At 40.5% G+C, this 13,467-nt stretch overlaps 1 protein-coding gene across 4 annotated transcripts in view; it reads left to right on the top strand.

Moving 5' to 3' along the window:
- Positions 1–13,467, top strand: part of ESR1 (estrogen receptor 1) — a 264,535-nt gene that overhangs the window by 190,976 nt on the left and 60,092 nt on the right. For all 4 annotated transcript variants that reach the window (XM_003797871.2, XM_012810119.2, XM_012810120.2 and 1 more), the window contains one exon: positions 6,812–6,950. In XM_003797871.2, the coding sequence (XP_003797919.1) occupies positions 6,812–6,950 (139 nt within the window). The remainder of the gene's footprint in view (positions 1–6,811; positions 6,951–13,467) is intronic.

Raw genomic sequence — 13,467 nt, 5'->3', positions numbered from 1 at the left:
GTTTTTGGCTGGGGCTGGGTTTGAACCTACCACCTCTGGTATATGGGGCCAGCGCCCTCCTCCTCTGAGCCACAGGCACTGTCCAAACTCATTTCTTAAAAAAATAATTTTTCATTGTTTTTACTATTCCTGGACACATCTTAAAATGTTGAAGAATAAATCAGAATCATACTTCCACTGAGTCTCTCTCTAATAGAACTGTATGTAAGAGAGAATACCTAAATTTTCTGGAGGGAAGAAGGTGTATTTGACTGTACCTTGGGTCCATGGTCTATGGGAGGATTTTTCAACCTTTTTTATCTCAACGGCACACTTGAACCTATAGTTAAGCTTCTACAGCACACTTAAATTATGTTGATTAAGAAAAAAAAGAGTTAAAAGAAGAATACACTTCCTGTACTTTGAACTTCTTCTGAAAATAATTTAATTATTGATCTTTAAAAAATGTTTGATGTTTGTGACACCCCTAAGATACTCTCACAGCACACTGGTTGAAAACCATGGGTCTGTGATGTGGCGTTATGTTACTTTTTTCTGTATAATTAGAAAATGTAGGACATGAAGACGTCTTGGCATTTGAACAGGGGTCTAGTTTCTTCTGATGCTTTCGGTTCGTAGGTTTTCTCCCAGAAATCCCAAGTTTTGTTCACTTGTAACTGTCACTGTGCTACAAACTCACTTCCATGATTTCTCGTTTTGTGCCTTACTCTATTCTTGCCCTGGGTTTCTGACATAGAAAGAAAAGAGGTGAATTATTCAACTCTTCTTCTATTGAGTAGTAAAGCAATACAGGAAAAATGCAACAGGCAATTTCATAACTGACATTTTGGAGAACATTGGGGTCATTCTATGACTGAGAACACGATTACCTTTATTTTTTTTTGAAGGTCAGGAACCAATATTTTCCCCAGCAAATTTACTGAAGGAACCTACCACCTGGCTTCTGGTTTTGTAGATAGCTCTCCCCTGGGAAATGCTGCTTCTTTATTTCACAAAGTTTCTATTTTGCTTTGTTTCTCCATAGACTGGATCCCATGCAAGTAAGACTATAAGGATTGTGGCACTTAATATTTTTTATATATTTATAGTCACTACTGATGAGTCACTCTGATTTATCTTTTACTGCAAGGCAACATGGGGCTTTCAAGCATTCATATTACATTAGTCATTTCGCCTAAGGCCCTCGGCACACTTTTCAACATCATTCCAAGAGCCTTGCCATACCCTGAGGCCTCAAGGATCTCTCTGTGTGCCAAGCAAATTAGGCAGTTTGTACACAGTCCCCAATAGAGCAGAGAGGAGAAGGCAGCTCCAGATCTCCTGACGCCTAAGTGACGAGAGTGGACATGCCGCGAACTCCTTTCAGTGTTAAAACTAAGTTAAAATATCTTGGAGGAAAATCAGGTACTTTATACTGGAAGGCAGAAGCCAGCAATGCCTGTACTTGGTGATGAAGCTGGAAACATAAGCCAGTTTGTGTATTTGGCGGGGGGGGGGGTATCTCTTTTATGATAGAGGCCTTCCTCAACTTCATTAGCTATATCACTGCCCGTACAGGGGTTAAGGAACGGGACCTGAGGCTTTTATGTTTCTGGAATCTCCTCTGAAGGTACTCTATTACTATACCCATGAATACAGACCAAGCAAAAAGACTCATGTTTGTTTTTATAAACATTTTATTTTATAAAATGAGATTTCCAAGTATCTGAGTCACCTATTCTCAAAAAACTACAGCCAGTTCTTTTTTGGTATGTCCTCTGTCTCTGGTGTGATGCTCATGGGCTTACAGCCCCCTGGTCATTAAAATAGGGGCCCTTAAATGATATGGGTATTAGTCACCTCTTACTGTGCCACCTGTGGGCATATCTGTCACTGATTCTTTTCCTGATATCCTGGAGCAGCCGCTAAGCTCCCAGCATCCTGTTGCTGACACTTGAAAGTGCGAAAGAAAGAGAGGGATTCACTATCTGAATGGCTCTCGGGTATTACAACAGACTCATTTCCAATCCCATATTACAACATTCTGCATGTTTACAAGGAACGTAAGCCAAGGAGTTGAGACTTGATGTCTAAAGATAGTTCGCCCAATATTATTTGTTTGGGAATTTTTATTAGATTATATCCCCCCACTGATTATGAACTGAAAAGTATTCACGGACATTTATTCCATACCAAAAATGTATGTAGCTGTATGGTTAAAATAATATGAAGAGCAGTCAATCGGGAGAAAGGAGACACTCCATCTCGTAATGTCCTGTCATAGTCCTTACATTCATTGGGAAGGTTAAGTGACAACCTTTTCAGCACACTTCTCCCAGCCCTGACCTGGGAACTTGCGGAGGACACCAAGTGGCAGATATAATAGCCCTTGTCTGCAGGCAATATGCACAGCTGGGAAAGATAATTAAATAGACTCTTTTTGAGAGATCTGCAACATTTCAACAGAAGGATCGAGCAATCCTGCTGACCTCCAACTAAAAACTATTACTAACAGACTACTTCAGACAGATTTCATAATCACCACACTTATGTGGCACAAATGGTTACGGGGAGCGTCTTCAGCTCCTATGAGGCCACTAAAACTGTCAGACCTAAATGGCACTGAAATTTTACAGAGAAAATTAAAAAGTATAAGTCTGTTTAATATGTAAAGTTGCCACCAGAGAGTGGGACTTTGGTTTTCAAAAATTGACTGGTTACATGGCCATCTGCAGTACTGAGAACTCACAAAATACTCCCAGATATGACACTGTATAACTTTTTAAGTTTGATGCAAGGCAGTGATTTTCAGCTGGTGTGCCGTGAGAGGATCTTTGGTGTGCTAAGAAAATTTCAAAGGTAATTGGTCAAATTATTTTTAAAAGACATTCAAAGCACAATAAATGTATTTTTTTTGATCAACATAATTTAAGTGTGCCACGCAAGTTTAAGTGTAGGTTCAAGTGTGCTGTGAGATAAAAAGGTTGAAAAACACTGATGTAGGGTATTGAAGAATCAGGAATAGGTCTCATCAGGAGGGACAACCTTACACGATTACTTATATTTCTATGTAACATATTATATCATCAGGAAAGAGAAAAAGACTTTTGAACGTTAGCATTTCTGAAAGTTAGTTTAAGTTACAGTACAAGTTTACATTACTAGTATGAGACTTCACCTACAAGATTAGACTAAGATCCTAGAGAAATGAAACCTCCCTGAGGGCTTTCCTTTTAAGTACTCCTCCCTGGGTCTGGCTTATCCCATTAGTCACTGACTGGGCACTGAGAAAGACACACTTAATACTGCTGCAGGTGCTCAGGTGTTTCCCCTGGAATCAGGACAGAGCATTTTGACCCAGTTTGCTCTACAGGGAGATAGCCACTCATTGTGGTAGTGTCTGTTTCTTTTGCCCCAGGAGGTCTGAAACCAAATCATCACTTTTTAATCTTTTAACTTTTCTTAGGAACCAAGCCACCCACTTTTTAATTCTTTCAGATGAGAGCTCTGTTTTACATGAGTAAAACCCACGCTTTCCAGTGAACAGTATACTTACTCTGATAAAGGCTACATCGTCATGAGCTTTGGTGTGGCCAAGATGCAATACACTTAGACTTGCTTAAAAAGCAAAATGTGGTGGATTCGCACATTCTGTGCTTCAAATGAGTACATAGTCTACCAGGATGTATGAAGTATTAACTTGAATATAGTGTAGGGAAATGATCTGTTAGAAAACATGCAAAAAGATACTCAACATTGTTTAGTCATTAGGAAAATGAGAATAAAACCAGAATGCCAGTGTGATACCTCTGGACATCTGTTAGAATGTTTAAAATGGAAAAGTCTGACCATACCAAGTGTTGCTGAGGGTTGTAGAGCAGCTGGTGCTCTGATATATTGCTGGTGTGAATGGGAAATGGTAAACCACTGCTGAAAACATTTTGACAGTTTCTCAAAAAACATATACCCACCATATGATCTAAGCATCCTTCTCTTAGATATTTAACCAAGAGAAATGAAAGCATATGTCCATGTAATAACTTATACGTGAATTTCTCATAGCAGTTTTATTTGTAATAGGCCCAAGCTGGAAACCCAACTGTCCAATGAAAGGACAAATTGTATTTATTTATTGGATATAGCCATACAATAGCATACTATACAGCAATAAAAAAAATCAACTACTTATACATGCAACAACATGGATAAGTCTTAAAATCATTACGCTGAGTTAAAAGAAAAAGTTGAACAAGAAGACAAGAGACTATCAGGAAGTGAATTATTGTGTTAACAGTGGGAACAGGAGGAAGAATTGTAGTTACTTCAAAGATAGAATTTACAAGCCTTCTGGGTAAATATCTACTAATGGGATTTCAGGATCAAATGGAAGGTCTACTTTTAGATCTTTAAGGATTCTCTTCTCCATACTTCTCTCCAAAAAGGCTGTATTAGTTTGCAATCCCACTAGCAGGGTAGAAGTGTTCCCTTCTCTCCACATCCACGCCAACATCTCCACAAAGATATTTGCACCAGAATGTTTATTGTGACTCAATTCATAATTGCCAAGTCATGGAAGCAACCTAAGTGCCCATCAACCCATGAATGGATCAACAAACTGTATACCATGGAATACTATCCAGCCATTAAAAAAGGCGGAGACTTTACAGCTTTTACATTTACCTGGGTGGAGTTGAAATACATTCTTCTTAGTAAAGTATCTTAAGAATGGAAAAATACATATCCAATGTACTCCATAATAATATGAAACCAACATGTAAACAATTACATGCTCATATATATGAACAATAAAACACAAATATAGGGAGGAGGGAGGGGGAGAGGGAAGGAGAAGGGTGATTGGCAGAGGAGGGAGGGTGTGAGGCGGATCTCACCTCCTGTGCACATTGTGAGGGTGTATAACACGCCCCCTGGGTGAGGGGCTCTTTTACAACTGGAACTTCACCCTGGAAGTGAATTGATGAGGCTTGATTATGAGATGACAGCGGGAGAGGATGTGGATCCTGAGGTCTGTCTCCAGCTTGGGTTTCTTCATATGGATCATCGCCTGTTTGGAGATGAGGATTCTGTGAAAGGTGGTGCTGAAGCATATGGGAAATGATAAGCTAATTATTTGATGCTGAGATTTTGATAAGTCGGAGACTCCCCAAAGGAAACATCCAGTAGGCAGAGCTTTTGCCTTTGACTGATTAAGAAAAACAAACTTATATTTCAGATTTTAATTAATGCGAGTGTAATATTACTGAGAGAGAAAGAAAAGAACAACAAAAGACATTCCTAAAGCCCTCCTCTTAGATAAGGGAAAACAAAGGGTTGAGGGGAGAGAGAGAGAGACACAGAGAGAGAAAGAGAGAGAGACAGACAGAGACAGAGACACAGAGAGAGAGAAAGAGAGAGAGAGACAGATAGAGGGAGACAGACGGACAGAAAGAGAGAGACAGAGAGAGAGAAAGAGAGAGACAGAGGGAGACAGACAGAAAGAGAGACAGAGAGAGAGACAGACAAAGAGAGAGAGAGAGAGAGACACAGAGAGAAAAAGAAATAGACTATGTAGGATGCCAGGGATAGGTCTGGGAGGGAGAGAGAGAGACACAGAGAGAGAGAGAGACAGAGACACAGAGGGAGAGAGACAGAGACACACAGAGAGAGAGAGACAGAGACACACAGAGAGAGACAGAGAGACAGAGAAAGAGAGAGAAATAGACTATGTAGGATGCCCGGGGCTGGGGCTGGGAGGGAGGGGCAGAAACTGATTTGGAAGGCAGCACGTTTTATAGATACTTGATTTATTTAATGTACCTGTCACTCTGGCCTATTGCAATGTGTGTGGTTGGATTTATTTAGTCTCCTGATCCAAATTCTCTAAGTGGCGCTTAGCAGAGGCAGTTGCCAACTGTGTCTAAGGGCCCAGGTTCTGAGGATTATATTCTAATTTGTGCCCTTAACGGAGAAGTAAGCTCTCTGAGCACCTGTATTCTTCCCTGTAAAATGGGAACATTAGTTCTTACTGTGCCAGGTTAATATAGATGAAAGGAATAGTGGAGCGGAAACACGTAGCATTGCTTTTAGCACATAGTAGGGGTTCAGTAACCTGGTCTTACGTCCTCTTTCTCCCCTCTCCCCTCCGCTCTCCTCCTTCTCTACCTCTTCTCATTATTATCAAGCACTTGCCATTTTGTCAGCCATGACTGGAGAAAGCTTCACTCTTCTAATCAACCATGAGAAAACAAAGCCATCTTTCAGTACTTATTACCAGAAGGGACTGCAACGTCACCTTTATTCATCTGACTCATTCCCCCAAGCCATTTATTTATATATGAGCTATTTCATTAGTCTTTCTTGTGCATGTTATGAAAAAAAAAAAAAAGAGCACGGCTTAGTGATGAAGTAAAGAAATAAAAATTTAGTGACTTTGGTCCTGCCTGTGTTCCAATTCCTGTTTTCTGTAAGGCAGATAATTTAAATTTCTTGTGCTGTAGTGTCTTCCACTGAAGCAGAAATGAATAACAGTCACACAGAGCTGTTAGAACTGTCTAAATAGAAAGCATAAGGGTTTTAGCACCAAGTACAGAACTTTTTAGGAAGCTAAGTGGGTTGTGTACATTGGTGTAATTTTTAATGCTGCACTGAACTCATTGGTAAGGCTGGGTGGAAGGAATAGTTGCTTGACGTCCCTATCAGAATATTTCTAGTCCACTTTGCTCCATGTCATAAAAGATAGACCTCACCGGTTCGAATCCCTGCTTGCATTCATTTCACCAGTAATGAATACTTTTCATTTTAAGCCAGCAGGGTTTTTCTTGTCTTATTTCAGGCTTTGTGGATTTGACCCTCCATGATCAGGTCCACCTTCTGGAATGTGCCTGGCTAGAGATCCTGATGATTGGGCTTATCTGGCGCTCCATGGAGCACCCAGGGAAGCTCCTGTTTGCTCCTAACTTGCTCTTGGACAGGTGAGTAACCTGGCTGTGCCCTGGGAGAAGCACATCTTTCATTGTCCCCAGTTTGTTCATGATGCTACTGTGTTCAGTACTCTACGAAGCTTCAGAGAACTTGATTAGATATGTTTACTTTACAAATGGTGCATTCAGGTGCTCAAGGCTAGTCAGGTTCACAGAAAGCTAAGGGTAACTTTCTGGTAGACTTCTCCTCAGAGGAACTCTTATTTCTGACACACACACTCACACACACAAAACTGGGAATTGTAATTTTCTAACTCTACCTTTAACTTGTGTTATATAAAAAATGATGAATAACCTCCCTTTAATTACTGAGTATTTTTTTCGGTTCTTGTCCATCCAAGCCACAATAGCCTCCTCATTTCCTTCTCCAATTTCCCATCAGTAAAATGAGGAAATTTGACCACAGAGTTCTGAAGGCCATTTCCAGTTCTATGAATTCGTTTCACTTCTCAAATATGTTACTCTCTGTAACGTATTATACTTGGGTTGCCTTGAAATGTGGGTGCTACTGTTTTTGCTTTTTAGTCTTAGACTTTATCCACAGCAGCTGTCACTGAGGAGCCCTGCCCCGCACCAGCTGCTACGTTACTTTCCTTACATTATCTCATTTCAGCATCTCAACCCTCCTAGGATGCTGGACTCTAATGGTCAGTGTTTTGCCAGAAACTCTCAGAGACATCTTGCTACTTATAAAAACTAGAGTTCTAGTGATTCAGGAGCCAGGTTCCAGATTCCAGACCTTGCTGTCTCTGGGTGCTCTCTGGCCTCCTGTCCTGACACCTGGCGGTCCCACTCTTTTCTGCTTGGTGACGCCTCCTTTGGGCTGCTGCTGCGTCTTTCTGTTTTCCAGGGATACCTTGTCTTTTGGGGTTATGTGGCACTTGGGTCGAGAAAGGACTATCTTCTGGTTCCTTGCAAACCTAAGCCTGTGCTCCCAGCAACCCGAAGCTGCCCATCCTGCGCTCTGTGGGGCCTTTCACAGCAAAGCTGATTTCAGTGCTGGAGAATCGTACACGGTGTCAGTTACTTTTTTTGTCATTTTGTGTTAATACAGATTTTGAAAAACAGTGACGAAGCAGATTTTACTGTCTGTGGAATATCTTCTGATAGCTCCGTTTCACAAAATTGTCGAGAATGGCCGAGTCTCGTCCCAGACAACCGCGCCCCAGTGTCCTGGGTCCCCCTCCCGAGACCGTCTTCACAGTGTTCGTTTCCTGTCTTTCCCCCCTGCTCCTTGTTTTCTGTGTCCTTTTTTTCTTTCTCAGTCCTCTGTTTTCCTTTGCTCTCTTTTTGCCTTTTCACTCACCTCCTTTGAGGATAGCTTTCTTGTCTCATAGTAGTAGTGTGGCTATTTGACCAAGTCGTGCACAGTTTGCAGATGAAAATCTCAGACTGCACGTGATACCTCCTGGCTGCCGGCTGGAGCCTGTCTTCCCTGCTTAGGTTTCGGGCATTCACAACTGCACGCATCTGCCCGTGATTTCTGGGCTCATTCATATCTACCTTCCTGAGTGTACATTCTCTGAGAACAGTCATACAGTCATCGCCATCTTGAATATGAAAGAGTTTTTGACATTGGCCTATGCAACAAACTTGTATTGCAAGTTGTATCTTTTGTATCTTGTATCTCATGTATGAGGTGACATGAGGTTGCCTAGGATTTTATCAGCCACCTGCTTCTCTTTCCTTTCCACGTACCCCCCTCAGGGCTACTTTTCTTTCGTATCTCATGCAAGGGACTAAAAGTCCTCATCTCTGTATCTGTTCCTACTTTTCTTTTCTTTTTTTTTTTTTTTTGAGACAGAGCCTCAAGCTGTCCCCCTGGGTAGAGTGCTATGGCTTCACAGCTCACAGCAACCTCCAACTCCTGGGCTCAAGCAAGTCTCCTGCCTCAGCCTCCCAAGTAGCTGGGACCACAGGCGCCCACCACAATGCCCGGCTATTTTTTGGTTGCAGCCATCATTGTTGTTTGGCGGGTCCAGGCTGGATTTGAACCTGCCACCTTAGGTGTATGTCGCTGGTGCTTTAGCCATTTGAGCCACAGGCGCTGAGCCTGTTCCTACTTTTCAAATCTTTAGATGTGAAGTCTCACTCTATCACCCTCAGTAAAGTGCAGTGGCATTATCATAATTCATAGCAACCCCAAACTTGTGGGCTTAAACAATCCTTTTGCCTCAGCGTCCCAAGTAGCTATATGCATGTACCACAACACCTAGGTAGTTTTTCTATTTTTAGTAGAGACAGAGACTTGCTCTTGCTCTTGCTCTTGCTCAGGCTGTTCTTGAACTCCCAAACTCAAGCAGTCCAGCCCCTTCAGCCTCCCAGAGTGCTGGGATTACAGGCATGAGCCATCACACCCAGCCCAGACATTTATTTCTAAACACCTGCTGTGTATGGCAGGGGATGCCAGGGGGCAAAATTGTCTCTGACTGAGAATCACTGCACTTGACTTTTCTACCTCAACATCCTATAAACTCTTCAGATTCACCAGGTCCCCACCTGAATATATAGTCATCCTCACCGAGTCTTTTCTTTCCCTGTCTTAGTGACATCAGCATTCACCTAGATGCTGGAGCTATAAAGTTTAAGTTATCTATGGAGCCCACCTCCCCCTCACTTGATTATCCAGTTAATTCTCAAGTAATCTCTGAAATATTTCTGAACCGGGACTTCCCCTTAGTGTCCATCCTCCTGTGCCAACACAGGTCCTGGCTGTCTCTCTCTCTCCTTCTGTTTTTGGGGCCAGGCCCCTTTTTCTTTCATGCCAGAGAGAACTCTTTCAAGGCAGATCTCTGATCATGACACTTCGTGAATCAACTTTCATTGGCTTTCTCAATTCTGTAGACTCACCTTAATAATTGTGAATGTCTATTACAAGTGTCAACACCAACATCTGCAGAGCCGGTGAGGTGACGTATCTGAAGAAGGCCAGTGGGTGTGAGTACAGAAGGCAGCACCTGTGATCAGGTGTCCAGGCTGAAATTGCCTGGCAGGTGAATCTGGCCTGGGGGCTGTTGGTGGAGCTTTGCTACTTACATTCTCTTCCACTGCTTCTGCAAGTCTCTCTGCCACTGGGCTTCTTGTCGGAATCTTATCCATTCTTTAAAGCTCATTTCAGATTCCACTTTTTAAGAAAACCTTCCTTTAAATTCTCTCCTCTTCAGGTAAAAGTGTCCCTTGCTTGGTCCAAATTCTTACTGTGTTTGGTTTGCCCTTAAAGCATTCTTCTTTTTCTGCCATGTGATAGCTGTGATTGAATATCTTACTGTTTCTACCAGCTCATCAGCTTTTTGTAAGGAATCTGATCTTGGTTATTTTTGTATCATGTCTAACATACACACTCTTCCATGACACATAATAAGTTTTTGTGAATCACACTGGCCTGGGTCACAGAGGTAGCTGGTGGCAGAATCAGGAGAAACATCCACATCTTCTCATAGTCATTTCAGCTGTTGTTATCATCAACCTCACCCACTTCTTGTTCATTGCTAGTCATCAGCACCTGACTTTTTCTTTCAGAGATTTGTTAGAAATTCATATCCATCGATTTTGGAAGAATTTTCTTAATTTCTAAACACATTTGGCTTGTGCTTATACTTTGCAAACCTGTTATGCATCTTTAGGATTCCAAATAGAGATAAGCAAACAGTCTTATCTTTCCCATAAATCATGTCTTTCTTAAAGAGTAAATCCTGAAGGCGCCACTACATGTAGGAATACTTAGGTACATGTTAATGATGATAAAAATATGCAAATATAGATTTATATTTAAATTTAGGTAATATTTAAATGTAAGCAATATATATATAATATAAAATATGAAGCATAATCTATAATTTAAAAAATTCTCTACTTTTCTAATCATTAGCATAGATGTAAATTCAATTATGAAATTTCAATATTCTTAAATTACATTCTTGGTGTTTGAGGATAACTGCTCTTAATGGTATTGATAGATGATTAACAGTTAAAATATATTGTGACCAACAGCCTATCTGAGACTTTTTACATGTGGAAGATGGGTTTTGAGTGACAGCTAAAGCACTGTTTATGTTTTTGCCTCACAGGCAACCAACCTCTTTGATGCAAGTGAGCTCTCTGATTAGCATGTCTCCTTGATCTTTCCATTGCTCTTGTCCCATTACACAGTAAATATTTTTGGTTTGGAAAATGTAAATATCTGTAAGTTTCAAAGCTAAGTTGTTGAGAGGTGCAAAGCAGAAAATGATACTATCCTCATCAAAAATTTTAAAATTTCTTAGTCTTTGTCACCTCCACAGGCAACCTATAAATAGGGAAAAGAGATATCCCCAGATCAAAAGTAGCCCTATATCCCATGAATTACCAACGTTGCTAGTTGGAGACAGGATTTTTCCTGCGACTGACTATAACAATGTCCTGTTCTTTCCAATCTTCTTTGCAAATCCAGCCATTTGTGCTTTACAAGGCCATCAGGGGGATTAATTTACCCAAATCTTTCCTTGTAATTATTCAAATGTTAGTATTGGCAAGTAGGGTTTGGTCATTATCGGAATATAAAAACCTGCTGGCTTGGCATCCCATGTTCATGAACAGAGGACACATTTCCTATCTTGTGTCCTCTGGAAAAGAATTATTGCTTGATTTATTTCCTGATGACAACCCATGATATCTTGATTCTGGTTCCTGGTAGTCATGTGCTCAGAGCCTAATTTTATCCCTGCCATGCTTAGCCTGCCCACACTCTCTAGATCTTCCCTGTACCCTGCAGCAGTGTGTTCTAAGCACTTACTGCAGTCATCTCTTCCTGTGAAAACCAAGAAATAAAAGCTATTATAAGGTATTAATAAAGAACCCAATAATTTCTCATGGTGGGGGGGTTTGTATATGCATATATTTTACAAGAGGAAAGTTAAAGATATTGAGGATGCCTGCGAAAGTAATCAGGAAACGGAGAGAACTTGTTTTCCATTCTAGCACCTAATCCTTTGGTGTGTTTTGGCACTAGAAAACACAAAGTATGTCCTCTGTGTCTACTAGGAATGCATCTCTTCATTTAGTCCTGCTTCAGTGCTCATACTGGAAAAATATATTCTGAAAACAAGAGCAAAACTGTTCATCATATATGGTTCCTTGTGGGATCTCTGCTTTTGCGAGACTAAAATGATGTTCGAGGAAACAATGTGAATTGCCTGATCAGTGAGACTCTCCAGTTTCCAAGGGACTGACTAATGTTGCTTTGCTGACTCCATCCACACTAACGAATTCTGAGAAATATTTGCGGATTTCTCAGTGAAGCCAAAGCACTCTCTTTTGACTCCTGTTCACTCTCAGAGAAAAAAACTATTCATCCATTTGAAAAGCAGGGACCAATTTGACAAGCAGAATATTCCTTCTCCCAAGCCTTTGGCCAGAGAGTTGTTGCTCTAACTCTTTCCATCGCTCCTGCATCAGGAGGCTCTGCCTGAAGGAAATAATATTGGACAACAGAAAGTTCTTTTACTTGTAGGCATAAAATGGGAATAAGTTTTCCTCCTTAGGAGAAAAACAGGTTGCTGTACCAGAGAGAACATTTGCCTCCTCTACTAAATAGCAGACTGTTTTCCAATGATAAATTCATTTCAAATTGAGAAAAAGTCATTTTCTAAAAACAAAAACATTCTCATTTTAGGTTGTTTATTGTAAATATTTCCAGAAAAAAACATGCAAATAAAAACATGCCAAAAAACCTCAATGCTTCAAGCAATGTTTTTATGGACTTTTTTTGTTTTTTTCCATGTAACACTTCAGGTAAATTCTTTGCAGACTTTTTACTTGGAAGAATAAAAAAAAAATAAAGTTCTAAAATGAGTAGATGAATTCCAAATGCAGTCCATCTATCCACATGTGTTTTTCAGGCATAAAGAAGACCTCCCTTTAAGTTCCTTTTCCAGAATTCTACCTTTTGGAAAATGCCTGTATCATTCAAGTGGAGTCTCTTATACCTTACATACATATATGATATACTTTTGAGCTGGATAAATGTATGATGAGTATAGTCACTCTGAGTACTCTTCATGGAAATGTCAAGAATAAATCAGTATACATCTATGAAAGTTTTGAGACAGACAGACAGTGTACATCTATGAAAGTTATGTTATGGTTCATTATTTATTTCACTTCTAAGAAACAGTTGATGGCCTCCTTTCTGATTCCCCAATGCAAGTTTCTCCTTGCTCAGCTTATCAACGCTGCTGGCAAGGCTTCACTTGTTTCCATCTGTGTGGATTTTGTTTCTTGATATTTGAATATCTCAGAACTTTCATAATGACCCATGAATACAAAAGCAAAATCATTCCATATATCAGTCTTTTTGAGGCAGGTAGGGGGAAAGCAGAGGATGTTGGCTTACTGAGGTAGATAGGCCCAGTTTACACATCTCTGAAACACAGTATTACGTATGTCAAGGTGTTAACGCTGCTTGAATAGTTCCCTATGAAAATAGGTCTTAATTTTATGAGTGGATACAGTTTTGGCTTCAAAGTATATG

This window comes from Otolemur garnettii, unplaced genomic scaffold, assembly GCF_000181295.1.
Source record: "Otolemur garnettii isolate 467f Iridium unplaced genomic scaffold, OtoGar3 scaffold00126, whole genome shotgun sequence".
Classification (NCBI taxonomy): Eukaryota; Metazoa; Chordata; class Mammalia; order Primates; family Galagidae; genus Otolemur; species Otolemur garnettii.
Note: the sequence above shows the minus strand (reverse complement) of the source record. Positions and strands in the feature narration are given on the sequence as shown.